Source organism: Python bivittatus, unplaced genomic scaffold (assembly GCF_059951505.1).
Source record: "Python bivittatus isolate LINGU-HERP-01145 unplaced genomic scaffold, Pbiv_v1 ctg000090_np1212, whole genome shotgun sequence".
Classification (NCBI taxonomy): Eukaryota; Metazoa; Chordata; class Lepidosauria; order Squamata; family Pythonidae; genus Python; species Python bivittatus.
In genome coordinates this window covers 4951087-4977171 of record NW_028277046.1, presented here as the reverse complement: position 1 = coordinate 4977171, position 26085 = coordinate 4951087, and the positions used below count along the sequence as shown (strand labels likewise).

The following is a 26085-nucleotide window of genomic DNA, read 5'->3' as shown; positions in this document are numbered from 1 at the left end:
CCTCGCTTCCGTCCCCCTTCCCCGGCCAATCGGGCCGCGCCCTCCGCAGCTGCCCCGGCGGCGCCCCGCGCAGCAACGCCCCGCGCCCCACGTGGCCAGCCCTGGAGCGCGCAGCCTACCCTGCTGGCTTCACTTGGCCTGCTGTCGCCTCCCCCCGCGCGCTGGCCAATGAGGGGCCGGCTTCCCGGACGGGCGCGGCTCCCCATTCGCCAGCCCCGGGGCAGGCTGCGGCCACGCCCCTTCGGAAGCCGCGGTTCGCTTGCCGCGCGCACAGGTGGCAGGTGGCCGCCGCAGTGGCAGAGGCCGGGGCCGGGGCCGGGGCAGAGGCAGGCAGGCCGGCCGCCTGGCCCGCGCCCGCGTCCGCGTCCGCGTCGGGAGCCGGGGGGCGCGTCCGGGCCGGCTGGGCGGCCATGGAGGCGGCGGCGGCGGCGGCGGCGGCGGGGGAGGCCGCTGCGGCTGGCGGAGCCGTCTCCCCGGAGGGCTGGTTCCGCGAGACCTGCAGCCTCTGGCCCGGGCAGGCGCTCTCCCTGCAGGTGGAGGAGGTGCTGCATCACCAGCGCTCGCCCTTCCAGGAGATCCTCGTCTTCCGCAGGTGAGGCCGGGCCGGGCCGGGCCTCCTGCCAGCGCGTTGGGAGAGGGTGCCCGCGGGCGGGGGCAGGTTGCCCTCTGCCCACGTCCAAAGCGCAGGAAAGGCGGGCGGGAGACCGCTCGAGCAGAGCCGGGGGGCGAGCCGCGGCCGGTGCGCCGAGGCCCGGTCTGTGCGAAGCGTGGCCTGGGCTCTCAGTCCGTGGCTTCCCCGGCCATCTGCCTTTCCGGCCGGGGGGGGCCACTCGGGTGCAGCAGCCCCGAAGCCGCGCATCGGGCCCAGGAGCGAACGCGTCGAGGCAGAGGCGGCCCTTCCTGCAGAGCCGGGAGCCGGGCCGCGATGCGTGGCGCGAACTCCGGCGACTGACAGGCGACGTCGCCCGAGCGCCCGAGCAAAGGGCAGCGCTGGGGCTAAGCGCCAGCAGAGGCCCGCTGAGAGAAAACGGAGGGAGGCTAACGAGGGGCTTGGGCATCGCGTGGAAGGGGGGCGGCGGGAGAGGGTGCTGAGGGTGCTGAGCGAACAGACGTGGTGACCTGATGCTCGGCTGAGCGATAGCGTTAGTTTCTTCATCCTGGGACATGAAAGGTGGCCGATGCCTAAACGGATATTGTTTCCGAGGCCTCGCGTTTAACCCTCATCCGTAACGTTCAGCTGGGCCCTCGACCCTCTCTCCTTTTCAGCAAAACGTACGGGAACGTCTTGGTCCTCGACGGAGTCATCCAGTGCACCGAGAGAGATGAGTTTTCATACCAGGAAATGATTGCCAACCTCCCTCTGTGCAGCCACCCAAATCCTCAGAAGGTGAGCTTGCTCAGGTCGGCCTCCCCGGAACAGCCTCCTCGCGCTTTGCCGGCGGTTGGCTGCGTGGGCTGGCGAGGGCTCTCCGGGTGTCAGGCCAAGCTTAGAGCCTGGCACCTCCTGTCGGCAAAGCGGGTGCTGTGCTAAGGAGCAGCATTTCCATGCCCTCTGCCTGGTCGCAGCTGCCCCGTTGGGGCAGAACAAAGTCTTTGAACGTTGCCCGATGATTCTCGTCCTCGTGGGGAGAAATCTCTGTTGCGGTGCCCGTCCTGTGGAATAGCATCCCCCCACCCCCGAGATCTGCGTGGCTCCCGTCTTGGTGATGCTTTTTAAGCTGTTGAAAATCTGGCCGTTCCCCCAGGCCTTGAGGGAGCGCGGGTGCCGAGCCGTGTGGAATTACGTCTTAAGTATTTGTCGTCTCGCAAATGCGTACGATCTACGCTTTTATTGTTTTCCTGCTCTGAACGCTGTAAGCTTTCCAGAGTCTTGTGGAGTTGGGCGGCCTCTAAATCAAGGCAAGGCTTTGATGGAGGTTCACGTCGCTTGCTCACACGGCCTGGGGATGTGGCTCGCGCGCAGCACCTTCTCCTTTCTGTGCAGATTTTAATTATCGGTGGTGGTGACGGAGGAGTCTTAAGAGAAGTGGTGAAGCATCCTTCGGTTGAGTCTGTAATACAGTGTGAAATTGATGAGGTATGCCTTCCACGACTTGATTTGCAAGACTTGATTTACTCTGGGAACTGGTCTGGTGTGTTTTGCATGAAATGCTCAGAATGGTACAGATGTATTTTACCAGTGGGGAGGTGGATGTATGTAGATTTATTTTATTTCACTCCAAGACCAGCATTACATAACATTTAAAACTACAGACATTGTAAGAGGAGAGCCATGTTAACCTATAGTAGCCCAAAATCAGGAGGAGTTGGGTAGCACCTTTTCAGACTGAGAAACTGTTCAAAGGGGGATGCTTTCATGAGCTTGTCTTTTAACAAATTTTGCTAGTCTGAAGAGGTGCTACCAGACTCCTCCCGATCTGAGTTCGCCAAACATCACGATTTATGTATACTGACTATCAGCGAGAGCACATATATAAATTTATAGTACAGAACTCTCAAACCCTCGTGAGATTAAAACGAAGCAGAGTTTTAGATCGCAGGACTGCTTGGAGGTGATTGAAACCAGCCGTCCAGATGTTTGGACGTCAACTCCCGACATCCTCAGCAACAGCTCTGCTGGCGAAGAATACCGGCAGTCGCTCCCTATGCCTGGAGCGTGTCCTGATTGAGGACCGCTGTGCTAATCCAGTCCCTTTGCTCGGTGCTGGGTTTGCAGTGCTGTAGTGGATCCAGACTTTGTTTACATGGCCAGTGAAGAAAAACTCCCTGACCGCCTGAGGCTGCCCAAGGTCTATTTAGAAGTTTGTTCCAATGTTTCACTGAAATCCACCTCCTCGCAATTTCCCTGCTTTGATTCTGGCCCTGCCCTGAGTCTCGGAACAAGGAGGAGGACCAGAACTTTTGGGTTTAGTTGCTGTAGGTCCCCCAAGCAGGAGTGCGTTTGATTTCCTCTTGAATGGTACATTGTCCTGGTTGGCTTTCATCAGGGTAAAAGAATTCCAACTGGCAGAATCTTCCAGAGTTGGGTGGAGGAGAAAATAAAAGATGTTGTGCCCAGAAGGCAGGAAACAATTCTTGTCCCAACTGGAGGGTGAGGTGTTTAGCCTGGAACAGGATGTTCTTCACCAAAGATGCCACCAGTGAAAATCAAACTCCAGGGCAGGAATGTGCTGGCTGAATGGGATTTTCTCCCTCCAAGTCCTCGAACAACCTCACAGATCCCAGACTACAGACACTGTGAGACAGAAAAAGAAGGCGCTTCCTGGGAGAAACTCAGCCAGCCATTGAGTTGCGTTTACTATAAAAGTCACTCTTGCAATTTGATATTTATTGTGATTCATTCTTAGGCTAATGGCTTATTTTCGAACTTATTGTCAGCTGTAAAGTAGCTTATATGTCATGCAGTCACAGTCTTTATTGGGCCCAAGGGTGCGCAGGAGGGACCGAAGCAGAAAGGGCCCGTCCGGGGTAAATTGGGAAAGCAGGAAGGGCCTTCCTGACCAGCTCTGTGACCCGGAATGAAAAACTGAACTACATCAAAAGTAGGGTCTTAGGCCTGAGCAACGGAAGGGCTGTAGCTTAGTGGTAGTTACAATCGGAAGGGCCCACGTTCACTCATCAGCTTCTCCAGGCAAAGCTAGAACAAGTCTTGCCTGGAATCCTGGAAAGGAATGACGTGATGTAAAGTAACTTTCCTTGTTCCACCGCCCTCCCTTGGAAAAGGATGGGTTGGCTCTTCACCGCGGTCGGCAGAAGGGTTCCGTGCCCGTCAAGTCAGTTGCCCCGAGTGACAGTTTGGGCTAAGCTGCTCCTGGAATGGCCCGTTGCTCAGTGGACGTAGAAAAATCCATGGATAAAATGTTGCAGGATGTGATCCAGGCCTCTAAGAAATACCTCCCGGGCATGGCCGTGGGCTACTCCAGCCCGAAGCTGACCCTCCACGTTGGGGATGGCTTTGAATTCATGAAGCAGAATCAGGAGGCTTTTGATGTGATCATCACCGATTCCTCTGACCCCATGGGTGAGTGTGGAAAGGCCGGGTCCTGCCTGGAACCTTCCCAGTCCACCTTTTTCCTGCCTCTTTGTCAAGGCCGTTCCCTCTCCCTCCCCCCATCTCCATTTTATCCTCACAACGACCCTGCCAGGTCAGTTAGGCCGAGAGAAGAGCGGCTGCTCCGATTACCCAGCGAGCTGCAAGCCGAGGGGGATCTGGACCGCCAGTGCTCCGGTTTTAGTCTGACGCGTTGACCCTGCAGTGCCGTTTTGACACCCCCTTTCTTGTCAGGTCCTGCCGAAAGCCTGTTTAAGGAATCCTATTACCAGCTGATGGAAACTGCTCTGCGGGAAGATGGGATTCTCTGCTGCCAAGGTGATTCCTGGCCGGAGTGCCGGGTCTTGCCCCTTTAAGAGCTCTGCTGTCCAGCTGTCCCCCGAGAGCGCTAAACCTCTCCTTGGCCTCTTTTTGTTTTTGTGCGAGTTTGCTTTAAGATCCTTCTTAAAGCACCCCCAAATAGACTGAGCCTATTGGCTCTGCTCACTCAGCGTGGTTAACCCAAGTCAGTTTCAAACTGAGTAGCTGCCCTTGCAAAAAACGCTAAGCTTTTAACCTTGCTTTGCCAGTTTGTTCCTGGCTGGGCCTGATGTAGATGCCCAAGATTTGGGGTTGGCTTAGAGCTGGAGGCATGGTACAAACCCAGAAAACGGGTTCATTTAGTCACAAGGTTACTCGGGCAGTGCTTTGAAAAAGCAACGACAACACGGAAAATGATGTGACTCACAGGAAAATGTCTCCTGAGAGAGACCAGGGTGCCAGGCAAGTTGGGACAAACCCTGCTACCCAAATGTTCTCTTGACCAGGTGAATGCCAGTGGTTGCACCTTGACCTCATTAAGGAGATGCGCCAGTTCTGCAAATCTCTCTTTCCGGTGGTTGAGTACGCCTACTGTACCATCCCGACATATCCCAGTGGCCAGATCGGCTTTATGCTTTGCAGCAAAAATCGAGTAAGGACCGAGAGATTTTTCCCGAGTTTGCATGCACTGAGTTGGTGTGATTGTCTGTGGAGACCCGGTGCAAGGTAGAAGCGAAGATGCACACCCTGGCCTTGTTCATGCTTGGGAAGCCCCAAATGGCTCCTCTTCCTTTGAGTCAGAGCTTCTGGCTTCTTCGCGGTGGTCCTTCGAAATGTCCAGGGTGGTCTTGCCCATTCAGGGGCAGGGCCTGCGGCTCTGAGCCCATGCTGGCTGGGAAGTCTGGGCCTTTCCACCCTGGCACCTCTGGCTGGGGAAAACTGCTCTAGGGATCCCAAGGGCCATGAACAAATAAACACAGCTGGTGTGTGTGTGTGTGTGTGTGTGTGTAATCTTCTGCAGAACACTAACTTCAGGGAACCAATTCAACTACTTTCCCAAGAACAAGTGGAAGAAATGAGCCTTAAGTATTACAACTCAGACATCCACCGAGCAGCTTTTGTCTTGCCAGAATTTGCACGAAAGGTAACCAATCTGATTTTTCCTCCTGGGCTTTGTTGTTAGCGTGATGATCCTGCACAGTCCTGCTTGCGCCCATTCCCTGCCATTTTTAGTGTGGTTTTGCTTTCTTTGGAACGGCCACGTCCTTCCTTTTGAGCCATCTGCCGTCACCGCTCTCTGGGCATCTTTTCCTGTTAGCTCAGGCCCCAACCTTGTCCCCCTGCTTCTGGAGTTAAGCTCCCAGCCTAGAAAAAGTAAGGTGGGCCTGATTTATGACCTTTGCTCCGTGCCCTTTCCACTGCCCCCAGAAGAAGCAGTCATCGATTATCTGTCGAGTGTATATTTTATTCATTTTGGGCAGAATTTTCCCCATCAGTTTCCTTTAACAGCTCTACCTTTCTGCTTTTCTCCCCCCATCTCCCCAGGCACTGAGTACCGTGTAAAGATGCCACCAGACGTCTTGGCCTCTTTCCTCGAGCTTCCCGGGGGTCTTGAAGTGGCACCACGTAGCAGATTTCCTCCGGCGATGGCTCGGCCACTCCTCTCTGCAGCCCAGGCGCCGTCTCTGCCAGCTGAACGTTCCTTCCTGTTATGTATTTAAAGAAAAGGACTTGGTGTTTGGCCCCTGGCAAGAATCCAGACCATCCGCTCAGGCCTTGGTTGCTGGCTCTGCTGTTGGGGCGGCTGTTTCCGGAACTGAGTATTAACCCAGCCGCCTTTTTAACGGCCCCGACTCCTCCTCGTGGCTCTGTATTTATAGCTAACAAATATATTCCCCCCCCTCCCGCTGCTCTTTTTCTGATGCTCCACGCTGTGACTCAGCAGAGGGGCTAGTTTGGCAGACCCCCACCCACCCCTTCGCCTAACGGTTTGATGTTTTCAAAAGCAAACACCCATTTTCCATCCTTTTTCCTATTTTCCTGTGTTCGTCTTCCATAGGAGAAGCAGACCCTTCTGTTTCACTGGTTTGGGTACTTCCCCCCTTCTATCCCAGAATGCCCCGCCTTCCTGCCCTCGATTTGGACTCTGCTCTCAGTCATGACTTTTTAGTTGGGCTGGGCACCTGCCAGCTGGAAAAGCTGCTTTGCCTGCCTGCATCAGAGAGAAGAGGGAGGAGGTGTTTAAGCTCCCTCCATTTGTACCGCTGGAAATGTCGGTATAATCGGAGATCTCCCAGCCGACAGCAAGTCTGGGCCTTTGCCACGTCACTCCCAAACTGCTTTTGTAATCATGTGTCTTCGCTAAGGAGGGGCAGAAGCAGCCTAGAAATGAGTTATTGTCTCTCCCAAAAACATTCTGTACACACGAGAACTCTCCACCTTTTAACAAGACACCTTGGAGCATTTTACAGGCGATTCGCAAAATGCAGTATACCTTTCCTTGAGCTGGCTCTTCTTTGGGATGTCTTGGACTACAAGTGCCCAAATTCCCAGCCTGATGATGAAGTGGGTGCCCGTAGACCCAGCTGTGCCCGTTTCCCCTTCAAGTACCAAGGCAGATTCCAGTCCTCCTGGTTCCAAATGAAGGGCCGATGGCTGGGAATTCTGGGGGCTGCGGTCCATAATATCTGGAGGGCACCTGGGGAGGAAAGGTGAGCTCTGGGAGGCCCCTCACTTTCAGCCAGTCCCCACATCACTAATTCTGCCCTGTGGTGGGAAAACAGCGTGCCTAGGTAGTAGGCTGGGGGGGTATGTGTGTGTACGATTATGTTTTCTTTTTAAAAAACGCCTGAAACTCTCTTTGTCTCTTCTTTTTAACCTTCGGGGGGAGATTGAGGACAGCAGGCAGGGGGAAAAAAAGCTTGTATGACCACTAATATTTCTGCCAATGGAACTGGGAGGTTCCAAAACAGCCCTTTTGTTTCGGCCTTTTGGGTTTACACTGGAATTTACACTACATGTAGAGCTCTGCGTGGTGAGAACTGCCATCATTGTCGGTGTCTTTTGGCCAAGGCAAGGGATCAAGGTTTATGGAAATCACAGACCAATGATTTGGAAGACGTTACAGGTTTGCTTTTCTCCGGATAAGTTTTTTTTTTTCCTAATGATGCAATGAAACTAGAGCCTTTAAAATGTAAAGATGGCACTTTTAATTTCTTTTTTAAGCAGAAAAACAGCTGAGTGGGATTTATTTCATTTTCCTTGCTAGCCCTCTAAGGGCATTTGCTCTGTGTGTGTGTGTGTGTGTGTGTGTGTGTGTGTGTTGATTTCCTTCAGTGTTTTAATTAAATTATTTTGGAGTGGGGGTGGGAATATTGAGCCCAGTTTTGAAAAATGGGTTTGAGGAAATGCCGAGTCTCAGAGAAAGGAGAAAGTTTTAAAAACTACCTTGCTTTGCTTGTGTAGTTAGTGTGATATTGCTGGAAAAACTCCCAATTTCGTCATTTCTAATTTCCCTCCTGTTTCTTGAGCCTATGCAGACGTTTGATTTGAAGATGCAATTTGAAGTCAAATTGCCATACTAATTTGATTCGACAAGCCAGGTACCTTCAAATAATTTCAGAAAGATTAAGACCTGATTCAGAGCTTTGAGGGACTGGCACGTGCACATATTTGATTTGAAAATACAAATCAGTTTGACTTTCTGAGTTGGATCGAGGATGACTGCCTGCACTCACCCATTGTTACTTCAAAGGCAGTAAGGGTTGGATTACCACCAGAGGGTGCCATTGCGCAACAGCTGAGTGTTGAGGTCCTGGCCTAGGCAGTCTAGTAGATACAGTGCTGCCCCCTGTTGGACCAGACTGGAATTGAAATGGCTGTTCCTCCTCTGGTCGCTTCTAAAAAAGCAATCGGGATGAATTAGAATGAATGGGTGCAAGCCAGATCTTTTGTACCCCCCAAAAAGAAGTCAGTTGTTCGCACAACACCAGATTAGCGAAAAATAGCAGCTACATATGCATGACATGCTAAGTTTTTGCACGAAGCAAGAAAATGGGTTGATTCAGTCATCGGGTTAAGCCCTGGGCAAAAACAGCCTGTGGTTTGGTCAGGGAGAGTGACGGTTGTGGGGCAAAACGTAGGTGTGAGGCTTTGGGTTGGCTGCTGGGATGATTTTCCGATTTGGGGGGCTGGGGAAAAGAGAGGGAAGGTCCCTGCAGGGATCCAGAACATCCGATCAGTGTGACTCCCAATGGCTGAGGAAGAAAAAGGCCACCAGTGCTGTTCCCCACCCAGCCTTTCAAAGACCACTCACGTTTCCAGCTCCTGTGAAACACACTGGGTGTGACTCGGGCACTGCCGGTCTGGAGCACAGCAAGCCTTCCCTGGTAGCTCCCCCTGAGCGTTCTGGAGTCATCTTTTCTGGGTGATGGCAAAGGGAAGCAGGACCCTGAAGCCCCTCGAGCTGCTAGCAGGGCAGTTGCTTCATGGGCCAGACCTATTTAAAGGGGAGCACCAGGATGAGCGTGCAGGAAATAAAATAGGTTGTTGGATCAACAGGTCCTGGCTTTCAATATTCCTCTGAATTCCCAAGTTTCCCAAGAAGCCTGAGGGGTCTTCCTTTGACCTCCAGGCCTCAGTTTGGAAACTGGATTTCACTTCAGTTCTCTTGGTACTGGCATTTGTCCCCAAAGCTATTTTATTTAAATTTATTTTTCATCACTGCTGCTGGTCAGGAGAGCTAAGGTGGTTTGGTTCGACCCCCAGCAGGTCAGGGCTGAACTGTGGCATTCGCTGTCTGTGGTGGCAGTAACAGCACTGGGCACTCGGGATGCATCATAGCCCAGACCAGCTGGATTGTTTTGGACTATAAACTTTTGCATTTCCTTTTGCCTAATGGTTCTGCAGCTTCTGATGAAGACTTCTGGGGACACCTCTCAATACAAGGGCAGACGGGTCAATAATCTGAGCTGATAGCCGCTATCGTCATACCATTTTTACTGGCAAAGAGATGAGAAGCACCTGTATTGTAAAATTAGAACAGCCAAAGTGGCCTAATGTGCCCAAATTTAGTGGCCCAAGTTGGAGCAAGTTGCATTTAAAGGAGTCTCTGCCCTAAACTGGATGAAGCACCAGGGACGAGTCAGTGGGGCAGGACTCTGGTAGTAGAGGAACAAAAGTGCCCTGGTAGGAGACCAGGCTGAGACACACAGCAGGGCGTCCTTCCTCCTGTCCCATTCCTGGGCAAAGGGTTGCCAAGAACTTCTGCAGGGGCAGCGTGGCCGTGAACGAGGTGAAAGCACCTGGAGAAACAAGAGTACATAATTTCTCAATTGCCCATGATGCATTTGAATCCGGCTCACTGATGCTTGTGACTACATGCTTGGACAAGCAGTCCTAGCACACATCTCACGTGAGAGCACTTTTGCCCAATTCATGGCTGAAATGAGCTCGGATGGCTACAAGGACAGGTTTTCCTCTCCCGGAATTCTCGTTGACCCTATAATTAAAGCATTTCAAAAGCTTATGCAGTTTTTTAAAATAGTTACAGACTGGGAAAGACCCGTCCATCACAGAGCTATGGGGTCAGAAGGGCTCCATCAGTTATGGATCCATCAAATACATCTCATGATCAATGGCAACTGATTTCAACTAGTTTCGAGGCACATGTTTTTCATAAGCATTTTTTTTTTTTGACACACACCTTTTGCAGGCACTTTTGGCTTCCCCCCGCCCAAAAGAAATATAGATTTAGGGATGGTACTTTATTTAATTCTGGCACTAGATTACGGCAAGTTGCTTTTCTAACTTAGAAGCGCCTTCTGTCCAAGAATCATGCCTGACTCTTCTTTTTCCACCCCTTACTTCTTTGGGAGGGTGAATGGGAGCTAGAATCCCATACAAACATCTCCCAGTACTGAGAGGAAGCAGACATTGTTAAAAATAAATGCAGGATGAGAGAAAAAGAGCAGCTCCTCACACCCAAAGTTTGGTAAATTTCTCAGACAAAATTCTCCTGTTAGGCGGAAAGTGAATCTGAGTGGAACAGATTTCTGGGGAGCGGGGCTGTGGGTTCAGCTAGACATCAACCGTTGTTACTACTGTGGAAGTCGTATCAAGATCTTCCTTTTGCACTTATTTTTTCTACACTTTCCCAACTAATCTTACATCTGTTCCTGGTTCAGCAAGGCTGCCAGATGGAACCACTATGGAGTGATTGATGGAATATTGTCCACCCAATGGTCCATGAAACAAGCTCAGCATGTACCCCATTTCTGTTCTTAAACTGCATTTGGTTCTAGTCCAGAAAGAGGTGTGGGTCCCTCCACAGAGCTTAGCAAAGGCTACATAAGGAGAGCAACACCCCACCCACCCGCATAAGTTCTCCTTGCGCCTGTTCCTTCCACTCACCCAAGGAGACTCCAGCCCTTTCTACCTATCATGAAGCCTCTCCTGCTAGGAGTGGTGCTCCTGGTTCTGACTGTGGGGACTGGAGGGGCTGACACCCAGGAGAATACACCCTCTAACAACCTGGACCAAAAGCCGTTCAACAAGACCTCAGATGTATACCAGGACACCAGAGAGGAAGAGGAATCCTCATACAGCCTCGTTGATAAGGTAGGTAGATGGAATGACCGCAAATTAAAGACTCTGCCTTGAGTTGATCGGCCTCTCTCTCTCTCTCTGCTCCAAGCCAGTATTTGAAATGTAAGTCAGTTCACAAGACAGAACAACAACATACAGTTCTTTGAACTCCCATCCCATGCTGAAAGAATTCTCTCCAAATCCTTGTTGCAAGATCATCGCAGGCATAGGATTGACTTTAGAGTCCTTTGCTGCGTACGGCAGTGATTTATCTCTGCACATACCTTGCTAACATATTGGTAAAACACCCCACTGAAAGAAATCTGGAAAAAAACGTACTTGTAATCTCACGAAGTGGCATTAACCAATATGCACTCAAATACTTGGTGGAGCAATAAAACCAGAATTTGGAAGAGATTTGATGACGCAGAATACCTCACAGGGCTAATTTAATTTCATACACTTCAGTTTTATTTTAGCAGAAAGAGCAAGTAGGCTCAGAACTGAAAATCCTAGCAGGAAGAGAACCTTTTTCACAAGAGTATTTACCTTCCAGGCTACACCCCTTAACTTCCTCGGTGGAATAATTAGCAGCGGCCAGCTCACGTCTAGGAATACGAGGAAATTGTGTCAAGTTGGCCAGGGACATCCACAAATGTTAGTTCTTTCCAGAAAAAAAAGTCCTTTGTTTTTGTTTTATTTTGAACAAATAAAAGCTGGTCATTTTGTCTGTTAGGCTAGAGGGCGCAAGTTCTTGCATCCAGAAAGATTTTGCTACCTCCCGGGGGCCGAGAACCAAAGGCTTTCAGACTGCCTACAGGTTAACAGAACTGGGAGCTGGTTAATTCTTCAACCTCGGCCATGAGATCCCATGCTTTGTGGCCCTTACCATAATTAAATAGCTTAGGGGGCCCAGAGCAGCTCTACTGTATCACACGCTGCTTCTTCCTCTGATACCTTGCTGCTCCCTCCCAGCAACCTCTTCCTCCTCTTCTCTCTGAGGCAAATGCCTCTTTCTGCTTCATGATAAAGCCATCCCTGTCCTTGGCTGCCAAAAGTCTAGGTCGGAAGTCAGTCACGCTAGAGGAGCTAAATCAGAGTTGGCACTTTTTTACAACTCCCATCTTTCCACCAGAACTGTAGGCTAGCACATCTGGAAGACTTTAGTAATATGGCCATGTATCTGAGGGCAGGGCTCGTAAAAATGGAAACGTGGGCACGATTGCTCATTTTCAACCCTAGGGTCTGATACATCTTATTCTGACCGATAAATATTTCAGGATGTTCCTTCCTGAAATGTCAAATAGAAGATAAATGACAAAGATTGGGATTTTCACTTGAGAGGTTGGTGTTCCTGGGACAGGCACAGGCTACGGTAGTTCTTGGTCAAAAGATTCTTGATACAGAATTACAGACAGAATAACGGTGTCCCTCAATACAACTGGCATTTTGACCAACTGACGAACAGTACATTTGTAGGGCTTATTATGGTTTGCTCAGCAGGGCTGGAGGCTACATTCTGGGAAAAAGTTTCTTTTACAGTGACACCTGTAAGCAGAGGAACTTTTAAGATCACACAGGATTTGGCGTTTGTTTGTTTAAAATCTGGCAGTCAAGTCAAGTCCTTTCTCCTTTCTTGGAGGAGAAGCCTGGCTCTCTCCAAGGTGCTGAAAAAAGGGTCATATTCCAAAATTGAATCTCAAGTAGCACCAGACCGCTTTTACGATGGCATTCTGCAAAATCCATCTCCAATCCATCAGTCCGTTGCCCAATTGCCATTATATCACTGGATCCGAATATTGTTCTAATGTTGTAACATTTCCTCATAGAGGAAGTTGCTCCTTCCGCCCCGTAATTTTTTTTTTTTTTTTTTTGCAGTTTTCTGTACTTCCCCAGCTCTAGATAAAGAGACCAAATACAACAATTGCAGAAAAACACAAGGAGGATAATAGGAAACTTTCTCTTATTTACTTACACAGAAAACAATGTTAAAGAGTGTGTCAGCAGTCAGGCTGAATGTTCAGTGTTTACATGTCTCAGTGTTGAGTCATCTAAGATTCTCCTATGTATGTATGTATGTATGTATGTATGTACACACACACACCCCTTAGCTGGAAGGCAAGTTTGGAATCAGAGGTTCAGCAGTCCCTGAGGTTGACTCAAATGACAAATTGACTGTGAGTCTCACCTTTAATTAAATATGTGAATTAACCAGCAGCCATTCTGTTCTAGCTACGTTATTTTATTATTATTATTATTGATTGTTATCACACCTTTATACATATATAATTCAAGGTGGTGGACATACCTAATGCTCCTGCCACCTATTTCCCCCACAACAACCCTGTGAGGTGGGTTGGGCTGTGAGACAGTGACTGACCCAAAGTCACTCAGCTGGCTTTCATGCCTAAGGGAGGTCTACAACTCACACCCTCCTGGTTTCTAGGCCAGCACCTTCGCCACTATGCTACAGTACACCAAACTGGCTCTCCATCACACCAGCATGATGAGAAGACTGGGTTTCAGGATGGCAGAGTTGTGTGAGGCTGTTGAGCAAACATTGCGACACCTCGGCATCTCAGGAAGAAGGACGCAAGTGGGTTTTCCAGGGGAAGCATAGGTCTGTGCAGAGCCAAAGACTGCCGATCAGAGCAAGGCCCCAATCTCAGAGATTGCACAACACTGCAGTCCTATTGCATTCCTGTGCTTTAGGCTCAAATCTGAATAAGATGATGAATGCTTTTCTTTAAAGAGTTAGGATAAAAAGTTTGTTTTGTCGGATCTGTGGTTCACCCCCCTCAGTATGGGCTACGCTCCGGATGGAGAACTTCTAAACCTGTCCATCAAGATGCCCAGTTCACTTACCAGTTTTCCCACTGGGTCACACTCCTGCTTCTGTGCTCGGTCCCTTCCTTGAGTCCGTTCTGCTGGGGCCTGCAGCAAAACTGGCTTCAAAGAGATGGCACAAAGTCATAAAAATGATGGATGCTCCAACAAGCAGCCTGGCCTTTTCATGTTGCACGCATTCATTTCCAGAGCCCTTTAGAGTGGACTGGGGGCTCCCAGAGGCAATCTTTTCCCCAGGCGCTTACTGTGCACATCCAGAGCATCCGAGCTAGGAGGATAAAGGTGGAAAATATAAGGTGAAACAGTGAGGTTGTTAGAAAGCCCAGTGGAACAGACTGAACCCGAGAACATTCCCTGCAAGCTATAGCCCTTTCTCAATTAATTCCTGGAGGTGCCAGGGGTTAAACCCGAGATCTTCTGCCTGCAAAGAAAGGGGATTATCACTGAAGAACCACCTTTCCCCAAATTAAAAGTGGAAGGAAGCAGGCGTTCCAGTGAAATTACCTTCCACCAGATTAAAGAACACTGGATCTTCTGGGGTTAGGGCATGGGGCCCCATCTAGTACCGTCCAGATGTGTAGGACATCCACTCTCATAAACTCTACCTGGCACAACCAAAGGTCCCTGCGACTTCCTTTTTAGATGAACAAATTCACCATGAAAAAAGAGGGTAGTGTGTAGATTTCTCAAAGATTCCCTCTCTTTTCTCCCATAACTCAAGCACTGTATAAAAAGTCCCCTCAACAACCCAAATTTGTTGAAATATCCACTTCATTAAATATATCTGTAATATAGTAATATCTCTAGCAAAGTATCTGTGTGCGTGTACGTGTGTGTATTTAACTTCTATGTTCTCCAGAGATATCTTACATAACTTCCCTTTCTCAATCTTTAGCTGTTGGCTATTTCTAATTTTTACACTGCAATTCAAAATAATAGACTCTTAAAATTGCTATTTATGTGCCAATTCAATTTTCCTGGGCATGTTCTTTAAAGGAACATTGCAGTGCTGGGCCTGGCTTTGGAATCCTCCTCATATTCTGAACAAGCGAAGCCAGAGAGCTTTTAAAGGCAAAGGAAGATGTTGCTCTAAAAATCCCACCAACCCAAAGAGAAGTCCAGCAGGAAACCACAATAACATATGTGGTTACATGTGTACCAAGCAGTCACACCAATACGATACAGATCTATAAAGTTGCCAATTGTCAGCAGTAAATTAATCAACTAAAAACTTTAGCATATTTACCTGGGGAGGGTGAGAATGAAGAATACACTGAATGGATGCTGTTTTAAAAGCACAGGCTGATACTTCATATTCTGTCATTCTGACCAATGATTATGGCCCCTGATTTCAACAGTTCCCTGTAAGCAATTCATCCTTTGGTAAAACCAGCTTCTCACTTGTGATGGGAGGGAATCATCAACATACAGATGATTCTTCAAATTCTGCTCTCTCAGGGTAGAATTCAGCCCCACCGGGGAAGGGAATTTGCATTTAACAGGGGGAAAAAATCTTCCTTGAACCTTGGAGCCCCTTTGTTTTGGAGGTTTTACTTTAACTCGAGTTCTTTCTGAACACACAGGATTATGCATGCTAAGAGTCTGTGTATCCAATGCCTTGAATTTTTTCATTTCTGCTCTCACTTCTGCTCTTCGCTGGACTTAGCCTGGAGTGGGGAGGAAATCTACGGAACGACATCTTTTGTCAAAAAAAAAAAAAAAAAAAAAGCATAAGGGAACGCAGGGAAGCAGAACAATTTCTTCACTTCTGCACTTAAGGATCCATAGGACTTAAGGCAACAGTTTTACACAACCCTGGAAATTTTTCTCAATGTCCAGATTTAAGAACATGGGCAAATTTGTGTCTAGATTTCAATCATCGTCATCATTATCATCACCACCACCTTCATCATCTAGCGGAATTATCTTCTTGTTAAATCACAAGTACCCCCTGGGGTTTGCCATACTTCTGGATCATCACAGATTCCTCATTCCTCAAACAGGCTGATGCTGCCACTCCTCTGAAATTTCATTGGCTTGGGAGACAGTTTTTCCTGTCTCTGTCACCTGGCACAGCTCAGGGAGGGTTTTATAAAAGGAGATGCTGCAGCCAGGCAGAATATACTGGAGCTGGTCTGCCTCTCAGCCTCTCCCAAGAGCTTCTGAGATCTCTCCATCATGCAGATGGTGGCCAGGTTCGTTGCAGTGCTTCTGCTGACGTGGAGTATGCGTGCGGCTGCCCTGCCGGGAGAAGATAACTTTTCTGCACAGAGCAGCAGGGTGAGTTGGAAAAGATGACACCCCTTCAGAGTCTGAGGAAGAGGAGGCTTTTAAGGAATTGGGCTTTATAGAAAATAATAACGTAGTCAACGCTTCTGGCTGGTGGGGCGTCGGTGCATGGAAAAGATTTTCTCATAATACTAAAAGGGTGTGTGTTAAGGAGATGGTCCCTCTGAAGACAAAGAGGAGAAATTGGAGACAAAGCACGTATTGGGAAAAAAGACAACTGAATTGACCAGAAGGAAGAGAGCCTTAATGTAGATGTCTAGTTTAATCTTGCACTGTGCCAGAAGGAAGAGTGAATAGAATTTAAAAAAATAACAATGCTACCTTTTATGAGTTCCCTCAGAAGCAAGTCCTCCAGGTCTAGGTGTGCCTTCTACCCAGAGAAGGAAGAAAAGGGGAAGAGGTTTTTTGTTAAACACACACAGAGAGCCCTCCTTGTTTCATTAGGCTGTGCCCAAGACAAATGCAGACTAGGACAGGTGTTTTTTTTTTTAAATAACCTTTGTGGCATCATCAGTGGTGTTCCAAATCCATTGGAAGGGACATAAATTGTTGGTGCTTTGGTTAGGGACGGACTTTATCTACGTGGTTGAGGTTACCAGATGCTCATGGAAAATTTAAACCCGAGCTCTTCCAGTCGAAAGGAGCAGGAGCAGGTAGGGAGAAATCCTCCTGCAGAGACCTTGTTACACACTGTCAGAAAGGGTAGAATTAGCGGCTTCTTATATTCCCATATGCCAGAGCATCTGGCACAGCCCAGTGTTGTAGCAATAACCGCAGATGGCTCTTCAAAGTATTGGAACGAGGCCCTTTCAAAAGCTATCTGGGTGCCAAGTATATCCCCTAAATGACTGAGAATGTGACATAAGAGCAACCCTGCTGAAAAGACCAATGATCCTTTGGGTCCTGGGTTTTGTCTCCTGCAGTAGCCACCCAGATGCCCCACGGCCCTGAGAAGACCAGGAGGGGCACGTGAGGATATCCACTTGTTTGCTTCCCACCAGCCTCTGAAACTGGGAGGGAGAGAGGCATAAATCACTGATAGACCTGTTGCGTCAAGAAATGTGAAGTTACATTTAAGTCAAGCTCGACTTCTGGTGACATGGAAACCGCCATGTTATTTTCTTGAAGGGTGGCTTGCAACTGGGGGTGGCTTTTTCTGGGTGTTTCTTCCGTTTCCCTCTCCAGCCTATGGCCCTGGGATGTCCTGGATTTTCTCCCGTCTGGGTTCAAACCAGGTCCAGTCTTGATTAGCTTTTCAAGATGACCTAAGACAATGAAAAGAATTCCCTTGGGAGGTGGAAGGGTCTTGTTAACGTCAAGCATCTGCCATTTCTACTATGGTTTCCTGATAGCGATGGGAAGGGGTCTTCAAAATCTAAAATTGGATGTGATTATTATAATCCCTGTGTGAATTCCTCCCCCCTTAAAAGAAAACCCCTTTCCTGCAAGGATGAAAAATCTCACAGTCCCTTCCTCTGTGCCTCTCCCCCCCCCCCTTCTCTCTCTCTCCTGCCTTCTTCATGACTATAGGAGCAATTCAAAGCTCGGAAGGCTCTTCTGAAAATGCTACAAGGGCTCCTGAACATAGTAGATGAAGATCGTGACGCAGGGGCTTTTTCTGACTTCGAGAACCCTCTGGAAAGAAAATTGGAGGAAGAGCCCGTGATGCTGGGGCAGGTGTTGCACACCACCCAGCGGGATCGCAAAGCTCCGTGTAAAAACTTCTTTTGGAAAACGTTCACTGCCTGCTAACAAACCATCCGCCACCTTTCTGGCTTCTGGAGCTGTCCTGCTGCGTATGATTGCCAATGGGCCAGAAAGAAGAAAAAGACAAATCACAGGCCTGCCGGCGTTGCTCCTGTCCCTTCCAGCTGAGTTTTGATCTGCAGAAAGTGGGGAGGGGGCTTCCCCATCCCATTTCGCGACATAAGTAAGTCCACGTGTATTTGCAAAGCGCTGCAGATCCAACGGAATCGCTGAAGGGACTGCGGCAAAGGACTGGTTCGGTTGTTGCTAATCACTTCCCATCCGTGGTCTGGCTAAACTGTGGCAAACTCTTGTTGCCCTTCTGTGGTGTCGCACCTCCTTCTCTTTTCGTTTTTCTCCTTTTCCTCATCAAAGAACTGAGCTCAAACTTTGATTTCATGATGATTTCACTGACAAATAAAGCATGGCCTGAGGACCTTGGGACGCACAGTCTTACGCTGATTTTTCTGTCTCTCTGTCTCTCTTTCAAAAGCTAGGGGGAGTACAGCTCCTGACTTTAATCTGGGAAAAAGTTCAGGAAAATGTCAAAACCTAAGAAGAGTTGATATTTGAGGCAACGGGTAGGACTAGCAGCTACAGACAGATATTGTGGTGTTCCACAAATTTGTTCTAATCCCTCTTAAAGCCGTCTTGAGGTGGGGAGTTTCACGGGGAAACAGTTTGCTCTCAAATCTACTAGGCGTGCTGTGGTTACAACAGCAAACGTGCAGGCATTGTTAGCTCTGAAGCAGAATAAATGAGGACCGGTCAATTTCAAATGAGGACCGGTTACTTCTTACTCAGCTTTGCTCAAAACCTGCTCGCGTTCTGGAGCAATGTTTGGGGTGGAAAAGGAAGGGTACTACAGACAATAGCCTCAGTGCTCAAATCAAAGCCTCGGCTATGGGGCCAGCCCTTCCCCTAGGCACATTGGCTAGCAATACACGATCCTGCTGCTAAACTCAAGGTGATCATCCCATCCCCACGAACAAACTTTTTTCAATTACTTCCCACAAGCTACATCTTCCAAAAGCCAGGTTTTGCCCTGAGCAGTCAGGATGTTAGCTAATAGTCCATGGTATCACCTCCAATCCTTCACTGGTGACAAATGAACAACAGCCCATTTCTGCTCTGGCTAACCTTCGGCAAGATGTTGGATGCAACCTTCGTAAAAACAAAACGAAGCTTAGGAATCGATTTAAGAACATGGTTTTGCTTTCATGCTTGTGTTTCTAAAAGCTGGGTACGAGCATGAATATGCAAACAAGCTACAACCACTGTAGGATTCAAAGCACTGCTTTAGTTTGAAACCTGGGCTTCAGCGTAAGATAAGCGGCAGACTGGCAGAGAAGAAAACTCGGCCAGTTCCGAACTCGTCTGCAATGACTATTGCTAAAAGAGGAGATGGAAATAGAAACAAAAGGAGTGTTGCGAAGGTAGGTTTCTGGCTCAAAACGCCAGCGTCTGCAGCTTATGAGCCCAGCAAGATGGGAACAGAAGTGGAACGGCTGCATTTTCTTTCAGGGAACAGGACTGAGAAGTCCAATCTGAATGGAAGCGTATCTCCGTGAATCAAAAGGCTCCATAAATCGATGGTTTCACAGAAAGCACTGACTAAGTTTACAGGACGGGCACCCCCATGGCTAAGCAGTCAAATTAGTTCAATTTCTCAGCTAGTCTAATTTGACGGGCTCACCCAGCACAGTGAATACAAGCTAAGCACAGAAGCTGCACATTGACAACACCCCAAAAGGCAGTCTGTGGTCCAGTGCCTTCTGTGAACATAACTCTTTTGCGTTCTCTGCAAAAGCGCAAGCTGAGCGGCACATATGTATGCACGAAGGCAGGGCTGGTTTCCACACGTCAGATTTCAGCAGAGAGGTGCAAGGCTGTTTTTCTGTATATCTGAGCATACCACTGCAATTTCTCCTCTGGGGGGAAAAGCCAATCCTCTTCTAGTAATTTTAGCGTCTGGCTCAGTTATTACTTTCGTGCCCCATACCAACATAGTGTTTTATTACTTCTTCTCCTGCCTCTGCTAAACGAGGGCGCGACGGTGAGTATGAACGAGCTGAAAACTCACCCGTCTTGTCTCACCCATAAAATATTCAATAAAACATTATACATTAAAACCATCTTGAGCAAAAGCTAAAAGGCAGGAGCACCACCAAGTCGATTGGATATTAAATTTGGCAAAACCTTTCCCCGGGGAGAAAATGCCACCAGAGAGAGACAGGCAGGCAGTTTCTCACCCCATATGAACAGCAACTGATGTGCTAATTCAGGATGGCAATGAAGCCAAAATGATCACATTGACCAGAACGATGAAGGTCTCAACAAGCTTTGAAGAAGCAAAGTAGGAGGAAACCAAGTAGGGGGTCAGAATTAAAGGGGCGGGGAGGAAAGGAAAAAACAAGAAGAGCAACGTAGAGTAAGATCATTGAACGTGTCCATGATGGAGGTCAGGCGCAGAGCACGCATGTACTGTAAACATAGGTGCAATCTATGGTGCGGCATGGAGAGCAACGCCGTCCATCCTCGATCCATTGCTCCAGGGAATATTTCTGTGCACCCACAGAAGCGCAGGCATTGGGGCCTCCTCTGCCACCATAATTACCAATTTGTCCGGTTCCCCCCAAGTCATGCGGAGGCGCCCTGAAAACCAGGTGCTTCCCCGCGCAAGTGAGAAGACCCAGGAAAAGAATCAGAGGGGAAGAATCACATGGTATCAGGGGTGAGGGAGGCCATTAACAAGAAAAAGAAGAAGAAAATCACACCATCCTGCCAACTGACATGGGCTCAATTCCCTGCCTACCCGCCAGGCTGAATTTAACAGGGTTGTAAGGACCAGAAATTGCCTCTGATGAATTGGTGCTGAAGGCTGCCTCATCGCGGCTGCCACGCCAAGGGATGAGCCATTATTCTTTCAATTTAGCTCGCAGATGCCTGTTAATAGATATTAGAGCTCTCCATATGGGGCTGTTTTCACAGCACACGGGGCAGCTGTCCAGGCCTCACCTTTCCGCCCACCTTCAGAGGTCTGCCTAATCAGAATGGATGAGCAGCTCTTTTGCACCAAATGGCAGGCGGACAGGTCCAAACTGGCTTTTTTCTCAACCGAGGGGGCATCTGGAAATAAACGGATGTAGAAACGTGGGTATGTCAGTGTATCATCATGAAAAAAAAGTGGTGAAATCCAAAAGTCTTTGGGAGACCTTCTTCCCAGTTTTGCTTTTTAGGATGACCTGACACGCCGGGATGGGTGGATTATTACTTTTTTCTGAGCACCACCATGCAATGAAAAAAACACGAAGTCTGACAGAAACAGGAAAGTTTGAGCATCTGGAGGTAAATCAGCTGTCCTCCTCAGCTGTCCCACCTCACAGCATGCAGCCAGAATGCACCGCTGAAATCGAATTCGGATCCAAAATACGTCCATCTCAAAAGATAGTCTTGCTAAGAGAATCCCCGTCAATGTTTTCTTTTTAAGAAAAGCTTTTAAAAACTGAAATCTGGCATTTGTTCTCCTCCTCCTCCTGTGCCTTGCAATTTCCGCTCCTCTATCCACACTCACAGGACATGACCAGAGAGACGAAAGGCCAGTTTTCTGAGCTCAAGTACCTGCCTGGGAAGATTTGGGAAATGCAAGCTGAGTTCTCTCCTGCTTGTTCCATCCAAGAGAAACAGATCTGGCCAGTTCTTAACACACAGAGACAGCCTTGCCTGAAAATGCTTTTGGCAATCCAGCATACGGATCCTAGCATGCTGTGGCTGGAAGTAAAACAGTCAGCTCTGATAGGAGACACGTTCTCTTGCGACGGTGAACCAGGTCTACCTCACTTTCCTGGCTTGTTGCTTTATTTTCAGTCCTGCCAACACCACTGCCCTTCTCTCCCCGCCCGATCTTCTTTTCTGAAGGTGTGAAATTGCAATTTTACCCTGAGAAGATGCTTAGAGGTACAGAGCAACTGGGAGGCAAGCGGGGAAGACTTCTAAAACCTTTCAGCCTTCATTAGGGTGCCTCCATAAAAACACATCAACTCCCATTAGCCAGATGCCATTCACACACTTGGCCTTTCTTTGAGAACCAAAGAGGTAACAGAAACAGAAGGTGAAAGGATTGGGAAACTTAACAAGCTCCAGCTTCAATGGAGCCAGATATCCTTGACCTGCTCTGTCCCCAGAGCTGCTAATGGCTCATCATTCTTGGAAGTGCCCCTGAAAGTCTTTCTAGTCCAAATCTTTGTCCCTGGCAGGACTTGCAGAGAACAATGGAAGCCTTCCTGAAGTAAATACAGCCAGTTAAAAAGAACTGAACACTCCCTGAAAGGTATTTACTAAAAAGGTAACGAGAAATGCTTATCCCAAAATGGATTTCTTAAATTTTTGGTGCCTCTGGATCTGCCTTTGGAGAAACAGATAACTAGCCTGATCTATCCTTAGCATGGCAGCTGTTTGGATAGTTGAAGACCACAATCCTATCTCTGCTTTACCTTCTCTTCTCCAGGCTAAGCGTATCGACACTGCCAATAATTCATCATAGGTTCAGATTCCCTAGTCCAGACACAGGAGAGGTCCCACTTCCTGGTTTGGTTTTCCTTATGGAAATTCTTGTCCCTTGCCTCAGAGATCTAAGACATAGCACAAAAGAAAAATATTAGGGAGGGAAGAGGAAAAACAAACGTCCAGGCTTTTTATAGCTTTTTTCCCCTTTTTCTGGAGTCCACTGAGCATGCTTAGCATTTGGGAGCTAATCTTTTTGTCGTTTGGGGGATCCTCTTGTTTAACTGATGTCACTCTCCAGCTCTTTCCCTGAGGTACCAATTTCATCGTTAGCTGAATTAGTAGAATGATTGTTTTACTTCTATTTCAGGACAGTTATGGAAAACCAACGCTTCCATAATGCTAAAGGGCCCCTAATAAAGAAGCAGCCATGCCATTATGTACAATTTATTAAGAAATTAAGGTGGGGGAGATGAAAAGCCCCAACCTGCAGCTTAGGGAGGCAGAACTGGGGACACCCAAACATTCTGAGATGAAATAATACAAACCGAGAGACTTCATGTTCCACCCCTAGGCTGGATGGTCTAACACAGCCTTCTCCAGCTGGCTGATCTTCAGATACACTGGGACCACAATTTCCATAATTCTGGGATTAATCCCAACACATCTGGAGGCCCCACACTGGGAAAGGCTGAGCTCGATTCAAGGGCAGAAATCAGGACAATGTGCGTGGAGCATTTATGTAGCATAAGTAGCTAAGCACCCTGAGGCATGTTTTCCACAAATGAGGGCATTACCGTTGGCCACCAATGCTCTCCGAACTGTTTACTGTCTGGGTGCAAATTCTATCGCTTGAGCCAAGTCAACAAATCAAGCGAGAATACGACCTGCTTTGCATGCTCATTTTATTTAGTCCTGCTTTACAGCAGCAAACCTGGCACAAGAGGTTTGGGAAGGACGCTGGCCAAGCTGGAGTCTAACTGGGTTGGAGAGACCATCATCGCAGAGACAGCCAGTTCAAGCTCCCCACCAAATCAGATCTGGGGGGGGGGAACTGGTTCCAACTGCATGCTATAAAACTGGAGGTAGTTATGATGCTAAATGCATAATTAGCCTTTGAAAGCGGTCTCTGTGGGAAGTAGCACCTGCCAGACCTTGTTTATGCTCAGAACCTAAGCAGGGTCGGCCTGATTAGGACTTGGATGGGATCTCAAGGGAATCTCAGGACCACAGGCTGGACTGGGGAACCGAGGGGAGAAATTGCAGAGAAAGCCAATCCAGACTGTTGCCAAGAAAATGACACGGATGTATCCATGAAGCCAGTCGGAATCCGGCTCTTTTCTTCTTCAGAGAGCAGTGCCAGGAGCTCACTTTCAACTGGGATTAGCAGCAGTGAGAAAAGGATTGTCTCATCCTCCTCAGTTCCTGTGGACTCAGTGAAAATCCAAACACCCACACGGGCACGTGAAGGAAAGAGAGAGACAAGATGAGATGAGAAGCCAGTCCAACTCTATCAGTTCTGCTGAAACGCCAACATCATCAGGGTTCTCCCCTCCTTGAGCTGTCTCCAACGAACATTTCAGTCTTCAAAAATGCTGTTTTAAAAAGAATGCCAGAAGTTGCTCTTTTTGCCTCTTCTTCTTTCACCCAGCTCATGGGGCACTGTTTTTAGGGTCCTAATTTGGGATCTGTGATCAGATTCAGGCTCAGAAACAGGGCTTGAGTCTAGTGCTTGTACTGCTGTTGCACACACACTTCAGCTGATACCGGTCTTCTCATGGTTGTGACAACCAGACTGGGCATTTGCTCCAAGAATAAGGAAAGACTCCTGCTCAGGAAAATGCTCCAAACGACAGCCCGGCATGCCCTCACGGTGGCTTTGATCTAGCTTCATCCAACTACTCTTTGGCAGCCCATCAACAAGATGAAAGGAGGGACAGGGAGAAAAAGAACGGGCCGTCTTTGAAATGACACGAGCAAAAGCCCGTTCATCTTCTCTTGAAGGTGCAGGATCGACTGAGCAAAGGAAGGAGTCGTCATGTTGGGGTGGCTCTTCTCATAAAGCTGAAGATGGTCAGATGCAATTGATTGGAAATCAGTGGGTTTTATGACTTGCATCTAAGCTCTGAGCCAACATGACATCTGCTCCTGAGAATATCACCCATTATCTTTCAACACTTGTTCACTGCTTCTCACAATGATGGAAATGAGACTTTGGGCTCAGAAAAAAAGGTACATCAGTCTATGTTTAGTGCATCCGACAAGCTTCAGATGAGTAATAGTACCTGCTGGTCTGAACATCATGTAGTACATGGTTTTGGTATTAGCTGAAAATACACAGGCATATACTGTATATCCTCAGCTTATTGGCCCTGGTGCCTGGTGGGATTTGAACTGGGAGGTTTCTGGTTTATATGCAGTTTACTTCTTGCAATGAGAAGTGAAACTATCTGGGTTCATCCCTTGCTATGCCAAATCAAACAAACCAACATAGGACTTTTTAGGCAATAGCTGAACCCAGCCATGACTCTTACTCTGAGTCAGTATGTAGTAAACACAGCTGTATGGGGCTGCAAATCCTTTTAGCATCATCAAATGAACCATCATGATTTGCAGACAAACCCACTTATCTTCATGCCGATAATGAAATCTGCTTATTATTTACTTTTTGTCCAGCCATCAGTTCCTATTTCCCCTCTGCGGAGGGCAAAAGGCATGGATTTGATTTTGCAAAACAGGAGAGCTAAAGAGGAAAGTACTATAGAGTGGTCGGTGACAAGCAGCATTTGGCACCTTGGGGGACAGACATCCCCGCTAATGAGTTCTGCCTGTGATAAAATGGCAAGGTAATTACAGACTCTCTCAACACAGTTGATCTTTAAAACAAGAAGCAGAGAGGTGGCAGTTCTTGTCGCAGGTTGGAACCCCCCTCTATCAGGTATCTAGAGCACGTAGGTATCTTGACTCGGAAGTCCGCTGGATGATCTCCAAGTAATTCAGATGCCATCTCTGTATCTCAAGAAGACTGTAGCTCAGTGCTGGAGGAGTGCCTGCCTTGCTCGCCAAAGGCTCGGTGCCTCGGGCTGCTGAGCAAAATCCAGAAGAGCGGCTGCCCACCAGCGAAGACAAAACAGACCCCAGAAGAACACTGGGCTGATTCATATACAACAGCTCCACATTTGCTTTTGTGGACTGGCAGTCCTTACGTGGGGTGCAAGGGGGGAACTGCGGTTCAGTGGCAGAGACGGCACCCGGTTCAGTCTTGGCCTTTCCTTCTCAAAAGGACGAAGGACTTGGGAATGCAAGCAGCTGGTAGCCAAGGAGGCTTGGCATAGGGTTTCCTCTTCTTCTGTGATAGAATTAAACTAACTGCACAAGCCTTCCCTAATTCTCTCTCCCAGTACATCCTTCTCTGCCTGGGAAAGACTTGGCTAAAATACTAGAAGAAGATACTGCCTGTCCCCACGGACCAAAGGCAGAGAGACTTCAGGTCTGTGAAATTTACTTTTTACTGAGAACCACCAATTAAAGCCAGATTCAAAATACTTACTAAGGGAGTAGAGATGCACTTCACTAATGTCCTGGTAAATGTGGAAGAAATGTGAAATAGCCTGTGAAACCAGAATTCACAGAATCAATATAAAAGAATCTCTATTATCATTACCCCTGCTTTTCAGGGGTGGTAAGTAAACAATAAGGAAAAACAAAATATTTAGAATGTTTTCTTTCAGGTCTAATTTAGAAATCAAAAAGAAAAGAAAAGA

General features: G+C 48.2%; 2 protein-coding genes and 1 long non-coding RNA gene across 4 annotated transcripts; 2 read left to right on the top strand and 1 right to left on the bottom strand.

Annotated features, from left to right (window-relative positions):
• The first annotated feature begins 242 nt into the window (after positions 1 to 242).
• SRM (spermidine synthase) lies at positions 243 to 7208 on the top strand. Its single transcript, XM_088136822.1, has 8 exons — positions 243 to 592; positions 1267 to 1387; positions 1985 to 2077; positions 3868 to 4021; positions 4286 to 4369; positions 4858 to 5003; positions 5373 to 5495; positions 5897 to 7208. Exons 1-8 carry the CDS (start codon positions 411 to 413, stop codon positions 5912 to 5914), a joined length of 921 nt encoding a protein of 306 aa, XP_087992948.1. The 5' UTR covers positions 243 to 410; the 3' UTR covers positions 5915 to 7208.
• A 2095-nt stretch (positions 7209 to 9303) lies between these two features.
• Positions 9304 to 26025, bottom strand: LOC148216399 (uncharacterized). 2 transcript variants are annotated; one of them, XR_015795485.1, is made up of 4 exons: positions 25872 to 26025; positions 22312 to 22449; positions 13802 to 14051; positions 9304 to 9654 (listed from the first exon to the last, which is right to left on the bottom strand). It is a non-coding gene; the product is annotated as an uncharacterized LOC148216399 (long non-coding RNA). The 2 variants fall into 2 exon arrangements; XR_015795484.1 differs by lacking the exon at positions 9304 to 9654 and adding an exon at positions 10507 to 12834.
• On the top strand, positions 15474 to 18772 carry CORT (cortistatin). Its single transcript, XM_007420114.3, has 2 exons — positions 15474 to 16063; positions 17603 to 18772. Exons 1-2 carry the CDS (start codon positions 15962 to 15964, stop codon positions 17822 to 17824), a joined length of 324 nt encoding a protein of 107 aa, XP_007420176.2. The 5' UTR covers positions 15474 to 15961; the 3' UTR covers positions 17825 to 18772.
• Positions 26026 to 26085: the final 60 nt, after the last annotated feature.

Coding starts and splice junctions, on each gene's coding strand:
- SRM (XM_088136822.1), top strand. CDS start 411: ATGGAGGCGGCGGCGGCGGCGGCGGCGGCGGGGGAGGCCGCTGCGGCT. Junction 2,078..3,867: donor TACAGTGTGAAATTGATGAG/GTATGCCTTCCA, acceptor AAAATGTTGCAG/GATGTGATCCAGGCCTCTAA. Junction 4,370..4,857: donor TGGGATTCTCTGCTGCCAAG/GTGATTCCTGGC, acceptor TCTCTTGACCAG/GTGAATGCCAGTGGTTGCAC.
- CORT (XM_007420114.3), top strand. CDS start 15,962: ATGCAGATGGTGGCCAGGTTCGTTGCAGTGCTTCTGCTGACGTGGAGT. Junction 16,064..17,602: donor TTTCTGCACAGAGCAGCAGG/GTGAGTTGGAAA, acceptor TCATGACTATAG/GAGCAATTCAAAGCTCGGAA.